General features: G+C 37.2%; 2 protein-coding genes across 5 annotated transcripts; both read left to right on the top strand.

Moving 5' to 3' along the window:
* Positions 1-1,267: 1,267 nt before the first annotated feature.
* On the top strand, positions 1,268-5,959 carry LOC122071148 (receptor-like cytosolic serine/threonine-protein kinase RBK2). 2 transcript variants are annotated; one of them, XM_042635439.1, is made up of 9 exons: positions 1,268-1,653; positions 2,296-2,408; positions 2,606-2,974; positions 3,096-3,347; positions 3,448-3,602; positions 4,136-4,215; positions 4,301-4,436; positions 4,548-4,697; positions 5,283-5,959. In XM_042635439.1, exons 1-9 carry the CDS (start codon positions 1,616-1,618, stop codon positions 5,451-5,453), a joined length of 1,464 nt encoding a protein of 487 aa, XP_042491373.1. In that variant the 5' UTR covers positions 1,268-1,615; the 3' UTR covers positions 5,454-5,959. The 2 variants fall into 2 exon arrangements, with proteins under 2 accessions (XP_042491373.1, XP_042491375.1); XM_042635441.1 differs by lacking the exon at positions 1,268-1,653 and adding an exon at positions 1,714-1,947.
* Positions 5,960-15,595: 9,636 nt separating this feature from the next.
* On the top strand, positions 15,596-24,504 carry LOC122071188 (autophagy-related protein 18g-like). 3 transcript variants are annotated; one of them, XM_042635505.1, is made up of 9 exons: positions 15,596-16,309; positions 17,759-18,223; positions 18,493-18,942; positions 19,756-20,001; positions 20,115-20,933; positions 21,016-21,191; positions 22,525-22,583; positions 23,136-23,744; positions 23,991-24,504. In XM_042635505.1, the coding sequence occupies exons 1-9, from the start codon at positions 16,124-16,126 to the stop codon at positions 23,993-23,995; spliced, it is 3,015 nt and encodes a 1,004-aa protein (XP_042491439.1). In that variant the 5' UTR covers positions 15,596-16,123; the 3' UTR covers positions 23,996-24,504. The 3 variants fall into 3 exon arrangements, with proteins under 3 accessions (XP_042491439.1, XP_042491438.1, XP_042491440.1); XM_042635504.1 differs by having other exon boundaries at positions 15,598-16,309; positions 22,525-22,655; XM_042635506.1 differs by lacking the exon at positions 18,493-18,942 and having other exon boundaries at positions 15,598-16,309; positions 22,525-22,655.
* The last annotated feature ends 509 nt before the right edge of the window (positions 24,505-25,013 follow it).

Raw genomic sequence — 25,013 nt, 5'->3', positions numbered from 1 at the left:
AATACCCAGCACATGCGAGGGTAGTTGGATCTTTCACATCCAATTGTGTTTGGACATGAGAATGCTAAATGGGCAGTGTTCTTTCTCTCATTAATAATAAAAAATATTTTTTTTTTAGATCAATTTTTTTATCTTTTTATCATTGGGTCATACCAGTGGATCAGTCATACTCAAGATTGATCTCAATCCCTATAGATTCAATCAATTTTTTGAAACCATGGTCATGGTTATTTAGGTTCTAGCAAGGATTTAAGGGATGGGATCCAATACCTATCCGGATCAGTGGTATCGGTCGATTTTGCCCCTGCTTTTTATAAAAAGTTTTAATTTTTTATTATTTTATCCCTGAATCGATTTGGATCGATCAAGGATTGGAGATCGATCTTAGTCGATACCAATCTGATACGGCCGATATTAGACCGACACTTGAAATCATGGGTTCTAGGCCTTTCGGCTCTACACCTAATGAGAAACTCATCATACTATCGTCTTGTCTTACTATTAGTGAGTTTCAAAATTAGATTCTAGAAAAATCCTGTTTATTAATAGTAGAAAGTAACTCTGCCACCCTATGCCCAAATACTGCTGGGCATGAAAATACTCAATGCGTATAAGGGCAACTGGAACTTTTCACAAATAATTGTGTTTGAGTGTAGGAAATGTCAAATGAGTAGTGCTCTTTCTTTCATTATTAAGGGAAAATAACGATACCTGGTCACATGGCTCTTTACCTAGACACAATGGAGACAGAAATGATGATCCATTCTCATACAAAGTACCCACCATCCCTATTGATGCCTCTTCATGTCCCCTTATTTGCCCCATGCTAGTGCAGGCCCCGCGGTCCCAAATTACTACTCTTTTTGGTGGGTCACCCCTCATATGGGCCATACTCCATATTACTGCCTGCATGAGACGATCTGAACGGATCCTTACTATCCTGGATTCTGTGCTTATATGATTATGAACAGTTTGCGCCATCATTGGATGCTAGGATTTCACACTTTAAAGTGACATGATGAGGATGACATCATGATCCGGAAAACCGTACCCGACCCGAATCCAGGTTTTGGCATTGTTAGGAGCATCAATTGATGTGCCACTTCTTGGTATAGAGTCTACCTAACGGCTCTGAAAATTGAATATTTTCTGACCCTACCTCTACATGGCTAGTCTGTGAGCCTAGTGTGGAGGCCGACTCAGGAGGAAAAATATATATTTTTTTATTCAATTTTTGGATCAAAGGAGTAAAAATGGTTGCTGTGTTCGATTCTGTATTAGCCACCATCACCACGTGGTTTCAATCTTCATAAGGCACAAGCTTTTCTTTATCTGAAATCTGAATCATCCCTTGATTTATTACCAATGGTTGCTATTAATAGATTTTGTTTCCTTCCATAAGGCATTAAAGATAAAGACACAGCTTGCAATAGATTGAAAAGGGTAGAAACGAAAGCTATTTTTTTTTGGGAAGAAGAATCCTGGCTAATGTAGAACCAAGGCGATAGATTTCTCAGGCCTAGAAGAAAAAGAACACATTGTCTCTCCTTTCTTGCTTCTCTTTTGGTCGCATTGCCTCTGGTGGGTTTTTGATTCTTCTGAAGTCTTAACATATATGGAAGATTTCCGAGAATCTTTTTCTTCTCCTCCATGGTATGCTTCGATTTCTCCTTCTACTTTTGGTTTTTACTTTCTGGGTTTTGGCGGATTTTGTTCAGAAGGTATGATAAGAGTAGGTTTCTTGGATAATAACTTTGCTCTGTTTTCTGGGTTTTTTTTTCCTCCCCCTTTCTTTTTTCCTTTTTGCCCTGTGCTTCTGAGTTTCTCTGTATGGGTTTCCTCTGTTTTCTGGGTTTTCTGCTAATTTTTTTGTTTTCATATGCTAGCAAATTATTAAACGCTTCAGACCTTTCTTGTTCTCCTTGATTTTCGGTTTCTTTGCAATGGGTACTTGGCCTTTTACTTTCTTGAGCATTTTGTGTTCTTGCGCACAAACAAAGAGGTTTTATGGCGTCATCTTCTGTGTCATTCAGCTTTTCTGATAACCCAACATCTTTCTTCATTTTCTGTCGCTCAAATCTTTTTTTTTTTTTCTTTTTAATGTTCTTCCGGCCACATTTTGCTAAGCCTTTTTCTAGCAGCAAAGCAGTTAACGTTTCTTTCTCCATTTTCTCTGCATCTTGTTTCTATAATCTATCTTTTCCTCTTGAGATCCCCCTAGTTTCTGTTTAAAGTTAGTAATAATTTTTTCTTTCCTCTCTTGGGTTCTCTATTTATATGCATTTGTTTTGGCAGCGGACATAGAAGCTGTTTCAGTGTCGTCGCCGGAAAACCCCCAGAAAGCAAGGTTTTTCCGGCTCGGGATAGAAAGACAGTTCCTCGGCTTCCTGTTTCGGTCTCTGCTCAAGGTAAAAGACTCAAAATTTTCCTTTCTTAACTTTTGAAAGTTCACATTTCCGTCCATATCTTCTTTTTTCCCCCTCCACCTACTCTGCTCACTTAAGAAATTTTATTTTGGGGCTAAAATACTCTGCTCGCTTTAGAAATTTGTTTAAGGGCTAAATTGCTAAAAGACTCTGCTCATTTTAGAATGCTCTTTTGGTAGACCTAGCATCTGCAGATATGGAGAAGGAGGGAGAAAACGAGTTCTCTCCTAGAGGAATCCTCGAGGACTGCTTAAGGAGCTTAGAATCAGAAACGGGTTCTTCCAAGGCCAGCACCTCTGGCTCTGAAGCACAACCCAGGTCCACTTCTCATTGGAATGGGTTATGCCGTTTATTTAAAGTTAGAAACTTGAGGCGTTTGTACACCTTTCCTCCTGTTAGTGTTTTTTCTATGAGAAAAGGTGGAAATGTTGGAGAAAAACAGGGCCCAACAATCAATTCGCCTGAAACCGATTTGCACCATCTAAAGCCGTCCTGGAAGGACTTTACGTTTTCAGAACTACAAATTGCAACTAACAATTTCAGCTCTGGTTAGTAATCTTTTCTAGAATTTTAACTGTGCAATTAAAACAGTGTTAAGTCTTTGGTTTCTGTTTTTGATTTTTCGCTTGTTAATTTTCTCCCCCACACCCCGGGCCTTTGATTGAGCAGAAAATTTGATTGGTAAAGGTGGTTATGCTGAAGTTTATAAGGGGTGTTTGCAAGACGGGCAGCTTGTGGCTGTTAAGAGACTGACCCGAGGAACTTCAGAAGAGAGAACGGCAGCCTTCTTATCCGAGATTGGAATCATAGTCCATGTAGACCATCCTAATACTGCTAAACTGATAGGATACGGAGTGGAAGGAGGAATGCACATTGTTCTACAATTGTCTCCACATGGGAGCTTAGCATCTCTACTTCATGGTCTGCGTTTGTATACATTATTTTTTTCTCTAACTGTTTGTTGGTTTCTTATGAGTTACTTGCTTTATAGTCTCCTTGTGTTTTTGTTTCTCTTTTGCAGGTCCAAAGGAGACACTAGTCTGGAGCATCAGGTATAAGATTGCTTTAGGGACAGCTGAGGGTCTCCAGTATCTTCATGAGAGTTGTCAAAAGAGAATCATCCACAGAGATATCAAGGCTGCTAATATTTTGCTTACAGAAGACTATGAGCCTCAAGTATGGTTAAAACCTAAAGTTCCATTAGACCATGAGACCTCAATTTTGTGGAAGTTTGTTTCATTTGTAATTTCATTGAGAGTTTAGTATTTAGAAAGTCTAGGAATGGAACATTTTTTTATTCTTTGCAGATGTTCTCACTTCTTGTCTATTAGATTAACCCCTCCAATAATTTTTGGTCATACAATTTCAAAGGTTTCCATCCCAAAAAAAGTTGTATTGCTCGTCTGTTGACTGTTGGATGTTGCTCTGGGTATTTTGTTTGAGACATATAGGCAGATTAGGTCAGATACTGATGCTGATTTCCTATTTTAATCGATTTCTCTTTCGTTATTTCTCAATTCTTTTCAAATTCTGATTTTTTTCCAACCCCCACCCCTCCTTCTGTAGCTGTGATCATTCTCTGATGACTATAAATGACATAAATTGAAGAATATGCACAACGAGTTCCTTTTTTTTTTCCTTTTGCCAGGAGAGGGGGGGGGGGGACACTGTTTTTGAACTCTCAGCTAACTTGTTCATCTTCAATTCAGATTTGTGATTTTGGGCTTGCAAAGTGGTTACCTGAACAATGGACTCACCATACCGTATCAAAATTTGAAGGCACATTTGGGTCAGTAAACCTTTTACCAATCTTTCCCAAGCTATGAAAAGGATCTTCTTTCTTATAGTTTTGCTTGATTTCTTACCAATGGCAGGTATCTTGCCCCCGAGTACTTCATGCATGGCATAGTAGATGAGAAGACAGATGTCTTTTCTTTCGGTGTACTACTTTTAGAGCTCATAACTGGGCGACGAGCTTTGGATAACTCGCAGCAAAGTCTAGTCATGTGGGTATGTTAACTTCTTCCTGCCTTGATAACATCATACCCTATGTTTTCATCTCAGTTCTCTTTTATTAGGATTTATAGTTCCAAACTGTTTCAGTTTTATTTTTCCTTGTAGGCAAAGCCTTTGCTTGACAAGAATGATATGAGGGAGCTTGCGGATCCTTCTCTTGATAATGACTATGACCCACAACAGATGAGTCGTGCACTTTCAACGGCTTCTTTGTGCACCCAACATTCTTCACTTCTACGGCCTCGAATGAGTCAGGCATGTTTTCTCTATTAACTTACGCTATAATGGAAGAAACAAATGAGTGAAAATAATTTATTGATTAAAATTAATTTAATTAACTAGTTATGCAATTTTAACAGCTTCTTTTTGCACCTACTCAAAGTTGGACTGTTTGAGTCATAGACTAATAATATATAGAGTTTGAATTCTTACCTGTTGACTCAAAATGCAAGTTGGTGAAAATGAAAAACAAAGCTTAGTGAAGCATACACATGTATAAATATATTTAAACGCATTGAAGTGCATTTTAGTAACCCAAGGAATAGATAAACATGTAAACAGAATCTCGGCATAGAGGGAAACATTAACTTGCAAACTTGGTAGAGCAGTTTATGAGAAAGGGACATTTAATTGAGTAGCTTTTATGCATCAAACAAGTGTCTATGTCTAGACGTGTCCAGTATGACATCCATGGAGAGAAATTTGGGAAGGGAATATCCTACCAATCACTGAAAAATTGGCTGAATTCAGCTTTTACTCTGGGATTTTTCAGTAACTTGCCCAGTATTGATCAACTTCAACCAAAACTGCTGATTGATTTGTGTTTGCTTGGTTCTTCAGGTAGTACAACTTCTAAGAGGGGATGAAGGCATTCTGGAGAGCACAAAACAATATCATAGACCATCCTTCCAAAGAACCTACTCAGACGAGTTGCAGTATGCAGAAGAATACAACTTAACCAGGTATCTGAATGATCTAAGCCGGCATAAGCAGATTGCTATGGAGTTTTAAAAGCATAGGTAATCCATATATCCTCTTGAAACTTTTCTGGAGGTACAATATGAAGGTTCTCTTGGGGCTCTGGAAGTAGTATTCTTCCCTGAAACTATGAGGTCCTTTTGGTGCAACTTTGGAGGAGGGGTATGCCTATTGGATTTAAGCCAATGATTTGCTCTCAAGGAATTGAAACTCTTCTAATTCTTGTGTTACTGAAGGCCTGAACAGTTTGTGAGTGGAATCCTTACTCAAAATCAAATTCCTAGAACCAAATGCAGCTTAAGAGTATTGAGAATGGGGAGGGTAGTTTATTAACCCCAATTCTCTCATCCATGCTACATTTTGCTTTCGATGTGTTACCAAAATTGCTGATGTAAAAAAGACTAGGTAGCTGATCTTCCCATGTATATTATTTAGAAGAGATGGTTAGTATAGCAATAGACAGAAAGAAAGTAAAGTAGATTGTATTTGAATTTTGACTCTAAATCTTACTTGTATGTTTTGGATTTGTTGGTTGACAATATGAAAGTGGCATATAATTAAGAAATGGAAAAAGTGTTCCAACTCCATTTGCAGTTGGTCTGATCACTGGTTTGGAGTTAGGACTAGAAGCTGAAGATGTCTAGGAGGCCTTGCTGCGAAGCATAAGCTGGCCTAGAATGGGCTTGGTCTGTCTTTTGATATTTTTTTGTTGGGAAAAACTTCTTCACAATGGCAGAGATAATTTATGTGGGTCCTATATGGATGATAAAACGAGTGCAGTGATGCAGTGAGCATCGGGTGGTGATCAAGAGGACCTCGGGTCACATGCTCGGATGCTCTTAGCCATCCAATGCTCACAGCACTGTCGCACTCACTGCAGAGAATAATCACTTGTTCCTCTATTTTTCTATGTGCCTCTTATGATGTTGTAAATTTCACATCTCTGATATAAATAGATCACTAAGCGAAATAGTTTTCTTTCATACAGGACTTGGGTAATTCTTGGGCTAAGCCATTAAGTTTGGCACAGTATTTTAAGTATAAAGCGTTTTGGTATCCCCGTGGCCCGATACCAATATGATCAAAAAATGGATTCAGATACGTATTAATATCGGTATGGGTAGTGATGGTACTCGATCACGATAGGATCTTGAGCCCTTTTAATCTTTGATTTAATATTTGGATCAGTTTCTTTCCACCCACGGTGAATAGAGAATCTCTTCATTCATCCGATCTAACCCTTTAGTTGGATGGGGAAAAGAGTGTTTTAGATCTTGAATTATAGGGGTAGTAGTTAGTGATGATTCCAAATCTAGTCATAGCATTATATCACTATTGATCAGCCTTTTTTTTTTTTTGGGTAAAAAACATTGGTCACCTTGAGTGAAGGAAAACTTAATCTGATATCAGGATATGATGTCAAAGAAGTGAATTCAATGTGTGGTTCTAGTCCACATGGTTTGGATAACTAGATTTGACAAGTGGCTTATCAAGGTTCCTTAACTTAAAACATGTTATTTAACAATTTATTTTTTTTAAATCCCAAATTTGGTGAGACCTATTATTTACATCATCATCTAATTATGATTGAAATTTTAGTTTATTTTGGATTTTTTTTTTTTTTTTGGAAGGAGACGCGGGGATGTATCGTGTTAGGGGATTGGAAAATGTTTGAAAAAAAAAATGCATTCTTCATGAATTTGGCACAAATTTATTTACGACGTCAAGCTATTATATGAAAATAAATACCTTTTTAAAATGATTTTTATTTCCTCACCTACCTATTCAACGAGCATCACAATGGCTAAGGATGAGTCATACTGTTGAGATAGACAATTGAACTTTTCTTTTTTCTTTTTCTCAATAACAAAGACTTTTATTAAACAAGGCACACAAGAAGACATGGGGGATTGGCCGCAAAATAACAACTCAACTTTATCCCAATTAAATGGGATCCTACATGGATCTGATCATAGACATCAAAAGAAAAGTAAGAAAATGGAAGAGATCAACAATAAATTAATAAATTCTCACCTAAATAGGGTTAGACTACATGGATTATTGCCCTTCGGTCAAATCTATACGATTGTTTTGAGGATTATCCACTAAAAAACAATGAAGAAGCTCAACTTTAATATTTACCCAATTAGGAATGAAACGAAAAAATACATAATCAAAAGAAGAAGCTAAATAAAAGATATCATTCAATAGGATTGTTGAAGATGCTCTTGTGCACCTTCCCATTGGTCATGTCCACTTATGTATACCTGTGCTAGGACGTAGGGTTCCCTTACCAATTTCTATTATTTGGGTAATACCATGGCCATTGGCTAATATGGATCCGATGTTAAAAAGTGTATTGGTACTTTGGACCCTTTATGAATTGCAATAATGTTGGCCCATCAAGTTTATTCCAATGGCATAAGGTACCATTTATATAAAGAGGCCCACAAGTTCCACGAATTGATGATCAAGTTTGATCAGCCACTTGTCCCGCCAAACAAGTACTGTCATCTGGATTCTAATCCAACAACGTCCCTTAGTTGCCCTTTATATGACCTGCCCATTAAGATATAATTCTATCTGGTAGTCACCGACTCACCTAGCATATACGTGGGGGAGATTCCAATACGCCGCAAAGTCAGAGAGAGAAGATAAAAGAAATGAGCTTTTTGGGGGCTTTGGATCATCTGCTCCCGTCCATGTATCCATCAATTAGGTATTTGAAAAGAACATGGACGGTAGTCTGTCGGGTCAGGCCCGGTCGGGTCAAAATGGCAGCTGTACTGCCCTAAAACTGCACCTTAATGAAAATGTTTCCTGCACGTTTCAACAAGGAATCCTTTTCCTGCACTTTGTGTGCCCCCTTTTCATCCACATGCCACATTGGTTCTAAGTATCCGTATCTGGGAATCGATATTAAATTAAAGTGCAAAATGGTAAAATCATAATAGGAGTAAAATTTTAATAGGAGAAAAATAGGTAAGCTGCTGATGTATGGTTAATAAACTAATAGGCAATCCAAAGGGGAGCACATGATGGGGCATCACTTAGGAAGGATATAGAAGAGAGAGAAAGAGATAGACACATGGGTGCTAGTTTACAATCTACAGGGGGATGCCCAACTTTTTTCCATATTATATTTTGAGAAAAAGATTATCATTTTTCATAACAAAACCAGTTCCATGTGTTGCTATTAGTGTGATATAGGACATTCCTTCTACACGAGCAATGTGCGAAAATCGTCCACAACTACTGCATCGGTGCAGTCAACATCGAGTGGCTAGAAACCCCTTGAGATGCATGTTCAGATGCTCTCAACCGTCCGATACTCACTACACCTGCCCGCTTGCTACAGAGGATGTGGAGAACTCTTCTCCAATAATTTTAGTCTAGATGAGAGAAAAACGTGTGATTTACCAAAAACAACCTAGATATGTTTTTTTACTATATGGAGTTTGCAAGGGAGAATGGAAAATTGAAATGCCACTTGATGGGTCTTAATCTATTATATTAGATTAGATTAGATAGAATTAACAACAATTAACCCACTTGCCCTCCCTCCTTCTCTTTTTATCTTTTCATTTTAAAATAAAATAAAAATCTTGAATCCAAGATTCCAAGTGGTTGGACTTGGACTTGGACCTGGAACATAACTAATGAGAAAGGCTGGAAAGCGAAGAGATCTAAATCATCCAATCAATTCAAATGAGGACCTTATCACTTGTAATTATAGCTAACAAGACCAACCCCACCCCTCCCGGAAATTAAGGTTGGGGAGAGAAGGATCTTAAAATTATACGAGATAATTGGAGTTCGGCTGAGCTGTCATGTGATTACTTTTCCGCCCAAAGGAATGAACTCAGGAAGAAAGAAGTGAACTTCTGGGCTTGGGCTTTTGTTTGGGCCCGGGAAGTTGAGTATACCATCAAAGACCCAACTTGGACCAGAAGAGGAACACAACCCTGTTGAATGTGGGTGCAAGGGTGATGGAGCAGAATTGGGTATGACATGTGGCATGGCCGACTATAGAGTGTATAGCTGATAGTTATCTATTCCAACACTCCTCTTAACTAATTTCCAATCACCTCACCACCTAGGTTTTTTTTTTTACACTACATAGTAGGTGAGGGTTAAAATTGTAAAAAAAAAACCTCTTCAGTTGAGAGATGAATACTGTTTTAGGGAATTTTGTAAACTCAAACTTAAAATAATGTATTTTTGTTAACTGAAACATAGATTGGATAATTTTATAAATGGAAACCAGAAATGAATAATTATATAATTTTTCCTAATAAATTCTTGGTTTCTGAATAAAAAATCCCTTCGTTCTTTTAATTAAATAATGTTTTTAGATTAAGTTTTCTTTTATTCAAGATTAAAGGAAGATTTTTTTCACCATTATTGATGTGACCCTATGATAAGATTATTTTGTCATTATCCTTTTCCATGCTAACCAAGGGTTTAGATTAAATCTATTCACAATGGATGAAGAAAAACGGGTACCTAAGTTTTTGCTCTATGCCACTAATTAAGTTTTGGGAAAGGGCTCCGTAAAAGATAACATAGCTTTTGCCCCAGTTGCCATAGTATAACGATCAGTGAGAATGCACATGAAAGCATCAATAATGGTAAGATTTTTCCCTTTCATGTTGGGCAAGAGAGTTATTTCATCCTCCCATATGTCTTGGCGTAAGGTGACATTACTTTTTATGGTTCTTTTCTCCTTAAGTTCTGAAAGATTTTTCCTTATAAGTGGAAGGAGGAAGAACTCTATCTCAAATACTAGCTAGGCAAAGTGCTCTTCTATCTCTCTCTCTCTTCTATATAAAAAGACATCTTTACCCCTCTTTCCAGGGAGAAGAATCTCATCATGTTCTCATATCAAGTCACATCGTGGGGGAGTTGAACGGCCTCTCTATAATTTAGTTCAACTAACGTGAATCAGATCCGGATAATCTATCTCTTCACACTCCTTTATTGGGGAGAGGGCCAAAGGAGTAATCTCCACGGTACTTACTATAATTTTATTGTAAGGATCGGAATCAGAGACCTTTACTTTAGAATCTTTTTAGTTAGTAACGGATCTGATATACTCCATCATAGATTCCAATTGAGCCATAAGATTCTTATCTAATGATCCCTGAACATAACAAGTATATGCCATCCTTATGCGGACTACTATACTCCGCATTCTCTTTCTCTACTGCCGGTCCCCCACCACCGAAGATTTCAAAAATGACGAAAAGAGAGATTTTTATATTTTTTTAAAGGAATAATTAAAAGCCCCACTAATTTGAAGAGATCAGTAATTTTTTTCTTTGGATACTAGAAATTGCCCATTGTCGGGCCACCAGACCACTGTATTAAGGAATCGGGTTTGGAATCGGTCCCAGCTAATACCGATCTAATCCAAATCGGGATTTGGGTGTAACGGGGTGAGGATTAGACACATTTACCTAGGGGTGTCAAAACCTAGCCCGAACCAATAAAATCGATCGATAAAACCCAAATTGAACCAAATCGATCCTTATTGGATTGGTTTTGGATTGAGGTATGTTGGGACTAATTGAAAATTAGTCCCAACCGAATTGATCAATAACCAAACTGGATGAAACCGATAAAAATAAATAAATGATTATGAGATTATAAATTGGTGAATTGACCATTCATTTTTTACAATATTAGTGAGAAAAAATTTTATTGTAAGGGGAATTATTACAAATCATTGAATATTAGGTTATAAATAGAGAAATTGATTTGTAAATTGTAATAATGCTTTCATTGATTTCCTTGTTCACTTTACAAAACTAATTGGATAGTTAAATGAATGATTGGATAATAAGATTCATTTTGTGATTTCAATATTAGTTATTTTCTTAGTAATTTGTTATCCATTGATTTCAATATTAGTTATCTTTCTCATATAATGATAAATCATGATTTAATCATAAATTAAAAGTGTATTTCTTGTCAAATCTTGTCACTATAAGTTATGAATCTAAGATTTCATTATGGTTCAAGCCCAATAATAAATTGATCTACACCGATATTAACTCGATATTGAAAAACCAACATAAATCAAAACCATACCAAAATGAAATTGACCAAAAACCAAAACCGGTATAGAAATGCATAGTTCAATTTCATTGGTTCTAATCTTGTTTCAATTCGGATCAAAATCAAATAAAGAAACCATTTATGAAAAATCAGTTACATCATATATGAACTGATAAAAATTAAAAAACTAACAAATCCCTTTCCCTACCTTCATTTTATATTCTTATAATACATTTCCCTTGACTTAATTTGTTGCTTCACCAACACTAATGAAATAATATGATCTCCCCCACATAACGAGGATACAAGAAATAGAATTTTGATAACACAACAAAGCGATAATCCATTCACAAGCAAATAAAAGGCATCCATAAAGCAATATGTTAAACACCATATATAAAGTGAAAACGTCACCAATGATAAGAATGATTATCCAAAATCCTTGAATTTTTCCTTTTAATTGGAATGTGATGCTACCTAACAAGCCGCACATTTAATATCTCAATACATGAGTAGTAGAATATAAATAGAATTAAAAGAGAACAAAGGTGAAATTGAATGTGGATTGGCACTACAAACTGCATGTAAACCAAATAACAAAAACCGAATAGAAACCAGTAAATACCATATTGGCGTCATGGAAAAAAAAAATCATCCAAACAAATGCCCCCGTGAGTGCTCTCATTGACTAGCATTGGTGCAGGGGCTATATGACCAGGAAACGATTTCTTGCCATAAAAAATAAAAGAGAAAATATTCTTTGACCTAACCATGAAGGGTACACTAATACCCTCTCTCAGGGATTAATTGCATGGTATAAGATCAGGTATTGCTTAATTCCAAAGTTGATATCATATCCAATATGCATTGGCGATATCGAAAGTTTTTGCCCTCAAAGATACTGATACCAACATTTTGACCTTTTTTATTAGAGATGTAAACATATCGAATACATATAGGATGTGGTTGGATGTGAATATTCGTTGTCTGGATATGGATAATCCTAAACAATTACAGATGCAAATCGAATCTAGATTTATAACCATCTGTTTACATCATTGATTTGTGTATCCCGAACCTTCTTCATCCCCCAATGGATATGATTTGCCCCGTAATCCCTGTCTCTCAGTTGTATTAGCTCTTTCGAATCTTGAAGAACTCTCAAGATCATTAACTACTTTTTTTTTTTTTTTAATTATTATTACTAGTTGGACATCTATTTGAATCGGATAGTTATTTTTTTGGATTATCCAGATTCAGATCCAAATACCCTCTAGTTGGATATGGATAGCACTCGAACCGTTTACATCAAAATCGTGAAACCGTTTATTAGATGTTCGATTTTGGTTTTAATTGAAACCGTGATTCGGTATCGATTTTAAAGTTTAAACCGTTGGTAAACCGTTTAATAGATTAATATTTACGTAGTAAGTTTAAGTCATTAAATGCTAAGTTTATATACATTTTCAATAAAAAAAAATTTAAGTTTACATTAAACAACTATTAAAAAAAGAACAGGTTACAATTTACATCCATTTCGCTAAAAAATTTAAAGGTAAAAAAATTGTTTGGATAAAAATATAGAAAACCCTTTAAACCACAAACATTTATAAATAGTTTTGGTTTTAATATATGAAATCGTTTATTAAATATTCTGTTTTGATTTTACCTAAAAAGTCTTGCACTAAATCGAATCGAACTGTCTAAGTTAGAACCGAACCAATTCGATTAACATCCTTACATTGAAGAGATATGGATGCCAACTTAATTCAGATTTTCAACTATCTGTTTACATACCTAGTTTTTACACTCTGACGATTTATTATCGACTGGGTATTAATATCAGAGTCTACATCATCTGCAGCGAACGGTGAGGTCCGGTGAGCATTGGATGACTGAGAAAATCTAGGGACACGCCCCAAAGGGCTCCTAGCCACTTGATGCTCACTGCACCAGTGCAGTGGCTATAGATGATTTTCACACTTAATGTCGAGTGATACCATTAACATGGCTCATCGGATATTGATTTCTAAAACCTAACTCACTCACTATTCATTTATTCTTCTATTCATGGCATGAAATGACCTCTTCATCCATTATGTACAAAAACATCATCATTATCGTGCTCCTAAGCCACTTGCTCAAAGATCCTCTCCCAAACATATATAAAATTAAGAGAATATAAATGCTACTTGTCTACATTCCCCATGCCTCAATAGTGTTATTTCTCCGTATAATTTATAGAGAAAAAATCACTACCTAACTTATAGAACCCTGCCCCAAACATAGAAGGGATGGCTAAATGATGTCCCTTACCCCGTAAAACCCAAAAAACCACCCCTCTTTATACCCATGTGCACCCCCTCATTTAATTTAATTTTTTGCTCGCAAATTAAGTGCTGACAGACTAGATCTTAGGGAAATAATAGTGAAAGATAATTAGTTATGAGTTTAAACATAATTAATTATGAGTTTAAACATAATTAGTTTCATCTAGTCGCGTGACTCGCGTCAGCTTTAGAATATAAACACGAGTTTACGTTAACTTCCTACTCCCGTAGTCGTAGTGCTGTCTATCGACACGCAATCCACGAGGCCAAAATCGCCACCCAAGTCATCCAAAAATACCCATAATCTTTTTAGTTTTTATTAATCATCTAAAAGTCTAAAACCATATCTCAATCATATCCGACGCGATCCAATTCAAATCGGATCCATAGTGACCCATCTGACCCAATGCCCCATATGTTTCTGCTCGAGCCCACCGCTCCATGGCAGAAGAAACCAAAGAATATTCAATACGGTCAGACGATTATATCTCTAGATCCTACCACTAATTACTTTATTACCCACCTTTAAGAAAAAAAGTTACCTTTGATACCTACAAACATCCAAACACGCCCTCAAAACTGTTTTGATCGGGTTTGTATCATTGTATCATTGTATGTATGTGTTTGATCGCATAGATTCTGCATCAGTGTATGGGTCAATAAAAACTTGTAAAAGCATATATGTATGAATGAAATTTTTTATTTCAAAAGAAGTGGAGTAGTAATTTTACACACGTGTGTCTAGGCTCATAGCTATGCAACCAGGCAATGTTCTCTACCATTGGTATACGGTAAACTAACGGACAACACCAATGAAGACACATGATGAAGTATCATATAAGAAGAATATGGGTTCATTTCAAAGAGGGAAAGAGAGAGATAGAGATAATGGATGCTAGTTTAAGGTATACCAGCGGCATATCCAACATTTACTCCCTTTTAATATACACATAGTGGACAAACCAAACTTTCTATTATTGAGCCGGCTTCGATTTCACCTTTCATCAACCTAAAACCGGTTCAACCCAATTAAAACGAGACAAATTCGATGAGTTAACACCCTCACTTATCAATATCGGATACCAATGATACCGATACATATCCATACCAATTCAAACACAAATACCACGGCACACTTTACATAGCCGCAGTTCTTGTTCTTTTTCCAAGGTAGGAATATACTATACAGTAGTAGTATACTTATAGAGATGGTGGTGATGTGCACATCACGCCCCATACAATGTGCTAATTAAATAATAAATTATTAGTTTTTTTGGCAATTATTTAATAATTAAGAGGTGGTCAATGATCGCATACTTACATCATAGTATCAACAAAACAATTCAAATCCACATATTTAAAATGTATGAAATCGTCTGCAACTGTTGACTAGTGCATTGAACATCGGATGGTTGGAAACCCCTTAAGATGTGTGCCTAAATACTCTTAATTGTTCGATACTCATCACACCTCACTACTCACTGCAAAAGATGTATACTCATTTAAAATCAATCTATATATCTATATTTCTTCTTCATTTAATTCCAATCAATAATTAATAATTATTCAAATGTCTCTTCCACTCCCACAACACAAGACAACTCTCCTTCTTCTCCAAAACTTACTTTCTTTAATTATTGGTGTTTAAATTTAGAATTAATTATTGAACCCATTAATGGGAATGATTAAAATAAGAAATTAATAAAGTATTTATGTTTCTATTCCACACTCACTCTCTCTCTCTCTCTCTCAAGAGTCCTTTGGTTGCTTGCTTAGCAGAGACCAAAAACCAAACAGTTGCTTGGGCATCCCGTTAAGATATTCTATTGCGTGTTGCAAACCTCAGATTTCTATCTCTTTTGTTTTGAGTTTCTTAGTTTGGATTTCGGAAGCTAACAAACAACCCAACACTAATCCAAAAGATTTTTTTTCATTTATTTTTTAAAAAATTTAATTTATTTTATTTTTTTAATTTATTGGGTTTAACTTAGAGCACCCACCAAGCTAGTAAAGAGGAAGTCTAAAGGAGGTGGTGGGTTAGAGGGGGAAGGAGGGACCGTCTCGTCTTCAATAGTGTTCTTCAACTCGAAACGATGAAAATTAAAAGAACCCGCAAAGAAAAAATAATTCAAGAGTTCATAAGGAATTAGGATTCCGATCGGCGGACAATCGGATGGTCTTTCCGATTGTGGGCTTCGCGAGATGGTCGGCGATGGTGGAGGTGATGGTGGTGGTGCTGCCGGAGAGCGGCGGTGGGTGTCTTCGTTTTGACCACTGCTTGTTCTGGAGAAGAAGCTTTACGGTGTTGGGAGGATGATGAGGAAGGCAAAGGGTGGAAGCGGTAGTGGTAGGAGCAACGGGTTGTTCCCCAATTCTTTTCGCATAATCTCTTCTTGCTTGAAGACGGTTTCCACGAATGCAAGTTCCGTTGCTTCCACAGTTCGCTCCGCTGGTGCTTCTGTTGCTGCTTCCATTGCTTCTGAGGATCAGAAAGACCAGGTCTTTCTTTCTTCTGTTCTTTTCTTTCCAATTCACTCATGGCCTTTGAAATTGCATTCCATGCTTCTTTATACTTTTTATTCTAGTTTAGTAATTTGTTTTCATTACTGATGTTTTGTTTTTGTTATGTTGGTATGAGTATCATTATGATGATACCATTTTTTGGCTATTTGGGTGTTTCGGATATGGTAGATATTTAGGGAAAATCCTGGCTTGATTGATCATTCATTTCAGTTATTGGATTTATTGGTTTGTTCACTTTTCCCTTCTTTTTTTTTTCACAACAAATTTCAAAAATTTCGGTGCTCGGTTGGGGTGGGTGAGGGGGTTTGGTTTGGTGGAGGCCAGAGGGAGATTCGATCTCCTCTCAGTTACATCTTATGATAAAGATGCTACTGGTATTAAAGTTATATGGGAGGAGTTTGGATAAAGGTATTGTTTGATCGTTTGATACTTTTAAGGATACAAAGAAGGCAAATGATTATCATATCTATTATCTGAGCAAGCTAGAAAGAAGGAACATGATTAGTATTTCTTGGCATTTTGCCTTTGTGTTTCCTCCCTCAATTTAATTTAGTCATCACAAGAGGAAGACACATATAACAACTCAACACATTATTTTCTACCTCATTGAATGAATGTGAGAATTTGGAAAGATGAACTTCATAAATAACTAACTGGGTTTCAAAAAATTTCTCTCCTTATTCCACCCCTGTATTGTTGACTAGGTGGTTTGGATTTTTTATCGGTCAGCTTTAGCCTTTAAGTGATCAGATACTTTGTCTCAGGTGCAAAATATGGTCTGCTTTTATTGATCCTCTCTTCATTTGGTTACTTGGTACTATCTTCTATTCATCTGTAGTATTTCCATATTGGACATTGGACTGCATCAGCTTCTGGGAATCTTAAGTCCTGTACTCCAACAGTCAACACCCCTTAACATGATGTGTTGGAGTGAATAGAACACGGTCATCAGTACTTTTCTCTACTTTTATATTCTAGGAAACCAACCAAAATGCATTTAGGGGATCGTGATGATATCTTTACTCAGGTTCAGAACCAGAAAATTAGATGTTCAACCAGATACAAGGACAAAAGAAATTATAATATTTGGTTTGAAAACTTTAGAGGAAAATTTTCTTCCTACATGCTTGGGAGGAAGCAACAAATGGACTAAAGAGCAATGTTGACGTGTGTCATGCTCTGGGTTTTACATAATGCGTTGAAGCATCTTTCCCATAGCTTTACGTGAAGCAAATCATTCTATTTGAAAGAAACAAATTAAACAAAACATGTTGAACTGATTGGTGTGTTAATTCTTGTTCACGTAAACCCTACCTCTTTCTTTATTGCTTTTGTGATCTACCGCATTTATCTACCAGTATAAGGGATCATCTATAACATTGGGTTTGTGGCAAGTATGTTCTCTAAATATTCTTGGTCAAACAGGTATTATGGGCTGGCTTTGACAAACTAGAGCTTGGTCAGTTTGTCCTCAAGCATGTTCTATTACTTGGTTACACCAATGGATTCCAAGTCCTTGATGTCGAGGATGTCTCCAATGTCAATGAACTGGTCTCGAAACGTGATGGTCCAGTTACCTTTCTACAGATGCAGCCCACCCCTGCAAAGTCCGAGGGCGAGGAAGGATTTATAGCATCTCAGCCCGTACTGTTGGTTGTTGCCGGAGATGAGACTGTCTCTTCGGGTCCAGTGCAAGGTGGTGGCCATTTTGGTGGACAGATCAGAGATGGTAACATAGAGCCTCAACCAGGAAATTCTGTCTACTCTCCTACAGCGGTTAGGTTCTACTCCCTAAGGACACACAGTTATGTGCATGTTCTGAGGTTTCGGTCAGCAGTCTATACTGTTAGATGCAGCCCACGTATAGTGGCTGTTGGTCTTGCAACTCAAGTAAGCACTACATTGATCATATATTTACATAAGAGAAATCTTTATCATGAGACCCTGATTATTTAAATGGTAAATAACATTTTTTGGGTGGGAGGGGGGAGGGGATGTCCCTATGTATGTTGGTTATATGTTGGATATCTCTCCCACCTGTAGATGGCAATGCCATAAATGGCATTAAGCATTGTTTTGTTCATTTGATTTCTTAATTGATGGAGCTAAGTTGCAAGATTACCGATTGATATTTTTCCCTTTTTATTTTTTGGTGCCAGATATACTGTTTTGATGCTCTCACCCTTGAGAATAAATTCAGTGTCCTCACCTATCCTGTTCCTCAGGTGAGTGGACAAGGAGTTGCTGGGGCTGCCAATGGTTGTGGTCCAATGGCTGTTGGCCCCAGGTGGTTAGCCTATGCTTCCAACAATCCTCTGCTATCAAACACTGGCCGCCTAAGTCCACAGAATCTTACGCCTTCTCCAGGTGTTAGTCCGTCTACTTCACCTGGCAATGGGAGCTTGGTTGCTCGTTATGCGATGGAGTCCAGCAAACAGTTAGCTGCTGGCTTGATCAATCTTGGTGACATTGGTTACAAAACATTATCCAAATACTATCAGGAGCTTTTGCCGGATGGTTCAAGCTCTCCTGTGTCAAAAAATTCAAACTGGAAAGTTGGTAGAATGGCATCAGCCACGCATTCAAATGAAACAGATAATGCAGGGATGGTTAGTCCTCTACACAGTTTTTTCAGGAACTTAGCGTGAGAAAATCTCATGTGACTCTCTTACCTATTTTTTTTTTTTTTTTTCGCTGAAAGTAGCTGAATCTGTTGAAAAGTGAAGTGTTTACCATATGCATTGGGAGAAAGATACATTCTATTCATTTACTTGTTTGGTTTCCATGTGGAATGCCATTGTTTCGTTAGCATTTGTGTACAATATGTGTAATGTGATGCTTCAAGGTGAACCCAACTTGGTTTACATTGTTTTGTTAATAGAGGCATGGAGTAATTTCTATGTGGTTATTCATATTTTGGGGGGTGGTACTTGAAGATCTCATGCACTTAAATGCTACAGTAAACTAGAAGGAAATGATTTAATTTCACATGCTAATCGAGTGCAGACTAAGTTATATTCTACGTTGATAAGAATTTAATCTGTGTTTGGTCATATTTTTCTGAAATGTTTTTTGGGGTTTTAATTGGAAAGCATAAGAAGCACCACCAACAGATGAGAACATATAAAGGTGGATAAACATTTAAACATATTTAAAAAAAGAAAACCCCCAAATATAGCCATTCACAGTTCAGAAAGTACTTAATTATTTTCTGTGTTCCTGTTAAATATCAGAGTTAAATTTCCTGTTATATGGAAATTATCTTGAGAGATTTTTTTGTTAGATTATAAAAAAATGTCGAGATTCTTTGGAATGAGAAGTGTTTGTGGGATTTCAAAGTTGAATCTGCTATATGCCTTTGCTGATTCAATATAATTTTGAGTTAAATGAGTATTTTTCCTCTGTTTATTGTATGGTTGCAGGTTGTGATAAAGGATTTTGAATCCAGGGCTGTTATTTCTCAATTTAGAGCCCATTCAAGTCCAATTTCTGCACTCTGTTTTGACCCAAGTGGTACACTTTTGGTTACTGCGTCTGTTTATGGAAACAACATAAACATATTCCGGATCATGCCGTCCTGCATCCTAACTGGATCAGGCACCCCTAGCTACGATTGGAGCTCTTCTCATGTGCATTTATACAAGTTATATCGTGGAATGACAACGGCAGTAAGCAATTAATATGTGCTTCTAATACATGTTCTCATATTCTTTCACTGTCTTCATGTGTCTATTTGTTAATGGTTATTCTTCATCTTTTTTCGTGTCTGTGTTTCTGACAGGTCATACAAGACATATGCTTCAGCCATTATAGTCAATGGATAGCCATTGTTTCATCCCGAGGAACTTGCCATATTTTTGTTCTATCTCCTTTTGGTGGTGATGCTGGTCTTCAATTGCAAGGTGCTCATAATGATGGGCCTATTCTTTCGCCAGGTTTATCTTTACCATGGTGGTCTGCTTCATCTTGCACAATGAACCAGCATGCTTTCCCACCACCACCACCTGTAACACTCTCTGTGGTAAGCAGGATAAAGGATGGTAACTCTGGGTGGCTTAATACAGTAAGTAATGCGGCAGCTTCTGCGACAGGGAAAGTATTTGTGCCCTCCGGTGCTGTTGCTGCTGTTTTCCACAATTCTGTATCTCGCATTTCTCAAAACTCTTCCTCAAAGGCTTTGGAGCACCTGCTAGTTTATACTCCATCTGGTCATCTAATTCAACATGAACTTCTGCCATCCTTGGGGATAGAACCAAACGATAATGGGCCAAGAACTGGGTCGGTTTCTTTTGTGCAAGTACAGGATGAGGAGTTAAAAGTGAGAGTTGAACCTGTTCAATGGTGGGATGTTTGCCGAAGATCAGATTGGCCAGAAAGAGAAGTACACATTTCCCAAATTACCCATGACACACAAGAAGCTGCACAAATTGTCATGGATAATTCTGCTGGGGATGATATCAATATGAATCATGTTGTGGATTCAAATAATAGTTCTGGTGTAAAAGGTTTAGTAAAACCCTGTGAAAGACCACACTGGTATCTATCCAATGCGGAGGTGCAGATATACACAGGGAGGATAGCCATATGGCAGAAATCTAAGGTATTTATCGTATCATACATTGTAAAATGCTGCTCTATATCATCTGTGTTCCGTTTTGGTTTTGATTTTACTTCTGTTCTAGATATCTTTCCATATGATGATTCCTTTGAGGTCTAACGAGAGGAAGCTTACCGATGATAATGTGGGTGGAGAGATTGAAATTGAAAAGGTGCCTGTTCATGAGCTTGAAATAAGGCACAAGGATTTGCTTCCCGTGTTTGATCATTTCCATAGCGTTCAGCCTGACTGGGGTGACAGGTAAAATAACACATTTCACTTTGGTTATTGAAACTCTACTGCATGTCCTTTTATTGAGATCTGGAAGTTTATATTTTATGGAACAGTTTCGTTAATCTGGGTTTTGTGAATTGGTGGTGGCTAATTATGGCTTTTAGAACTGAATTCAATCAATTTGATAACAAATGTTTCTGGATATCTAACTAACTCTGCTGCTTCAAGCTTTGGCCCATATTTATTGGTTAATTTAAGAAAGGGAGAGGGGTTTGGGAGGGGGGGGTGGGCGGGGTGGGTGGGGAGGGAAGAGATATTGAACGAACCTAAATAAATCTTAGTACCTGATTCTTCAAAGGCATTACGGGAGTGTGGGGTTTTTCCCCTCTTCCCCACAGCCTTGTAACAACTATTGATTCTTCTGTTGCTTAGATAGTGTCCATTCAAATGCCTAACCTTTAAAGAGCCCTTGAATTATGTGCTTCCAAAAACAATGGTTTTGTGAAATCTTTCCCATTTGTTGCTTTGATCTGCAATTATTTATGCAGCATTTGTCCCTTAGTGCTGAAAACCATTTGACATGTTACTGTTGTAAAGCACAATTTGTAGGTAGTTGCAATCCCTGAGTAGGAATCCCTATTTATGGCATTCCTAGTGCACGAGGCTCCTGCTACTGCTGGGGAGGGGCATTTGTAGGCAGCTTTAACCCTACTTCGCGGAGAGGCTGTTTCCTGAATTATGGCTGTCTACAGATTGTGACTGCCCTAAATTAGTTCTTTGATAACCCTTCTGATGTTGTAATTCACAATGTTCACAGAAAGAACCTTTGATACTGAATATAACCATAGAATCAATTGCCATTGTCTTAACAGTTTTCATCTTAGAGTCAGAAGTACTATTTTGAGAGAGAAAGAACGGAAAGATTAAGAATCTGTTGTGTCTTATTCTTGATCTTTTTTGAAGTACAAGATGTACTCTGATTGGTGAAGTGGTTCTTCTTCAATGATGGAAAAATCTAGGGTTTGAGTTGTGAATTTGGGCTTCTGAAAATTCAGTTGTTCCTCTTAAAATCAAAGTTCACGTTGCTGCTTCAGTATACCACATGCAGAATTCTTCTGGATACCTTAGCATTTTTGCTGCTTTCTTCTTTGTTTTATTTTTTCGATCCCCCTCTCCTCTATATTATTGTGGGTTGCATTTGACATAATACGACATATGTCCTTTAGTTTTTGGTATGACTACCATTGTTTATCTGTTTATATATTTATGTTTATCAAGTTTTCCTTTCTTTGGTAGGTATGTCCCTCTTTCTCCCACTTCTCTGTAATTGTTGTGATGCTGGCTTGGTTGTCTCATGCAGGGGCCTTTTTGTGGAAAGATCTGCAAGTGTTTCATCTTCTGATCCTCATCGAACTGAAGGCAAGTTAATGGAAGTGAATAGTTATAACTCTAAGTCAGCATCCCTTGGGTCAGGGGGAAGCTCAAATGGAGGTAGTGCAATGTTTATTTAAGCTGACAATTTAACTCATACTCTGGCTAGTGCTTCAACTATAATTTATCTTAAAGCCAAGATACTATGGTAGGAAATACAGTTGACCTCTAAAACTAAGTCAATGCAAAATTTACAGAGTATGGTTGTTAAGCCCTTATAGATTTTTGTTTGCTCAAAGTGGTGTTTGCTCAAAGTGGTCTGGTTTTAACAACGGTAATTAATGCTACCACATAGACTTTTGATAGATCTTGTATTTTGACCAATAATGGAACTAATTGTTTAGTTGGTGGCATTGGTCACCATTTGGTAAATATTAGTTGTTAGACAATCATTTGTAGTATTTTGAACCTTTAATATTAAAATATTTTATTCTAGATATTTGTTGCTAGGTATTTTCTTCTTATGGGCCATTGATCTTTTGTTTTCAATTTTGAACCTTAAAATATTGGACTAATAATATTCTTGATATAATTTCACAGGATCATCAAGAGCAACTGAGAGCTTGCTTGATTTAGATCAAACAAATATGTTGAAGTCTTATGCATCGATGAATCAATCTGTCAATGAGATTGATGTAGAGAGGGAGAGTAAAACACAGGCCTCCACCCTTGTGAGCCAATGCTCCTCTGAACAAGATCATGAACCAGTTCTTCCTAAATATTCTACAAAGGGTGATTGCAAGGTGGAAGATCACGTTGTTAATGATGTATCCTCTTCAAGGAGCAACACACTTTGTGTTGGGAAACCACCTGTCTCTGAACCAGTTCCCTCCATAAATGCTGGTGGGGTTAATGAAATCATAAACACTAGTGGCATTAGTGAAATGACAAATGCTAGTTCTGAGCATTCTGGTTCTAGTCCAAACATTCGTGCGGAAGACCCTACACGTGCAGAGTTGCAAGACCCTCTTGATTTTGGGCAGTATTTTCAAGAGGGTTACTGTAAAGTAACAGAGCGCACCGGGTATCCTGAGCTTACTGACATTAATGATGCTGACAGCAGCAGTAGCCACTGTGAGAGGGAAAGACCTGAAGAGGAAGCAGAGAACGATGACATGCTTGGGGGTGTCTTTGCCTTCAGTGAAGAAAGTAAGTGTCGTAAATTAGTTATTTAGTTTTGTTCATTTCATGTATATGAATTGTAGCAATGACATTCAAAGAACCGCTGCCATAAAAAACAGTTTGGGTTGTCACTATCCATGAATGTATAAATTGTTAATGGCTGAGTTTAATTTATGGCATTGTGTTCTTGAGTCTCAAATATAGAATAGTTCTTGGTTATTTGATTGCATGCATCTAGTATCTAGTTTTGCTTACCATATCTTTTGTGTGTAGGTTGATCCTTGCGGACCATGGTGCTGTTTGTGTAAGATAAACCTGAACTAATTCTACTGACCTGCCATCAAATTCCAAATCATGAGGTGAAGGCTGTGTGAATGTCTCCATCGGACTTTCATCTAAAGTGAGTTCAAATTGTCAACTTGCTGTGGTGGAAGAGCAACTGACCATAACCCCTCAACTTTGTGCCAAGAAGGGTTCACATGTATGCACAAGATTGTGTCAGCATCATTCCAAAGCATTATGATTCTCTCTTTCTCTCATGTACATTTTGTATATGGAAATTTGTAATTCATGGGGGTTGGGGGGACTAGCTTTATGCTTGGCGGGAGTTCGCCTTCTCGATAGAGGTAGATTGGGGTTTGTATTCCCTGTCTAAAACATTTTACCAAAGTCTGTTTGTACAGTTTGAACAGTTTTTCTCTTCAAATTGTATTACTAATATATATTCTTGGAAAAAAAAGGGGGGAAAAAAAAAATGGTAAAAGAAGGCTGATTATGCTGCATCAAATGTGAGTGTTTATAGTGTGATTGTATGCTTTGGCAACTCTATTTTTGCTCATCAGATTTACATTCAACTGCACTCAGTGTTCTTGCCTGTTTCATAGTGAATTCACCCTCTTTAACCCATTAGTTTAAGAGGTTCTCCCCTTCCCCCATGTATTTGAATCACTTTTTAAGGTCTCACAGGAAGATGATCTCTCAGGGGGGGTTGAATATGTGGTTCACAATAGGAAAACAAAAGTTCACAGTTGTAAGTTCACCTATATTTGTTTTCAAGCCTTGTCAATATGGTAGTGAATGATCTGTAAAGTACTTTGGCTCCCCAGTTCTATACCATTTTAAGATGTCCTGTTCAGGATTCAGATAGGTTAGTGAGGCAACTCTGAGGTAGTTTCTCTGAGAGGTTAGCTAAACCCTTATTTTATGTGTATAAAGCAGTAAAGGTGAGATGTTCTTTTACTGCAGAAATCACATGATATCCGGATGGTTTTGATGAGGACTGAAGGGTGGATAACC

The sequence above is a fragment of the Macadamia integrifolia genome, unplaced genomic scaffold (assembly GCF_013358625.1).
Source record: "Macadamia integrifolia cultivar HAES 741 unplaced genomic scaffold, SCU_Mint_v3 scaffold_190A, whole genome shotgun sequence".
NCBI classification, from domain to species: Eukaryota; Viridiplantae; Streptophyta; class Magnoliopsida; order Proteales; family Proteaceae; genus Macadamia; species Macadamia integrifolia.
This window is presented reverse-complemented; position numbering and strand designations above follow the sequence as displayed.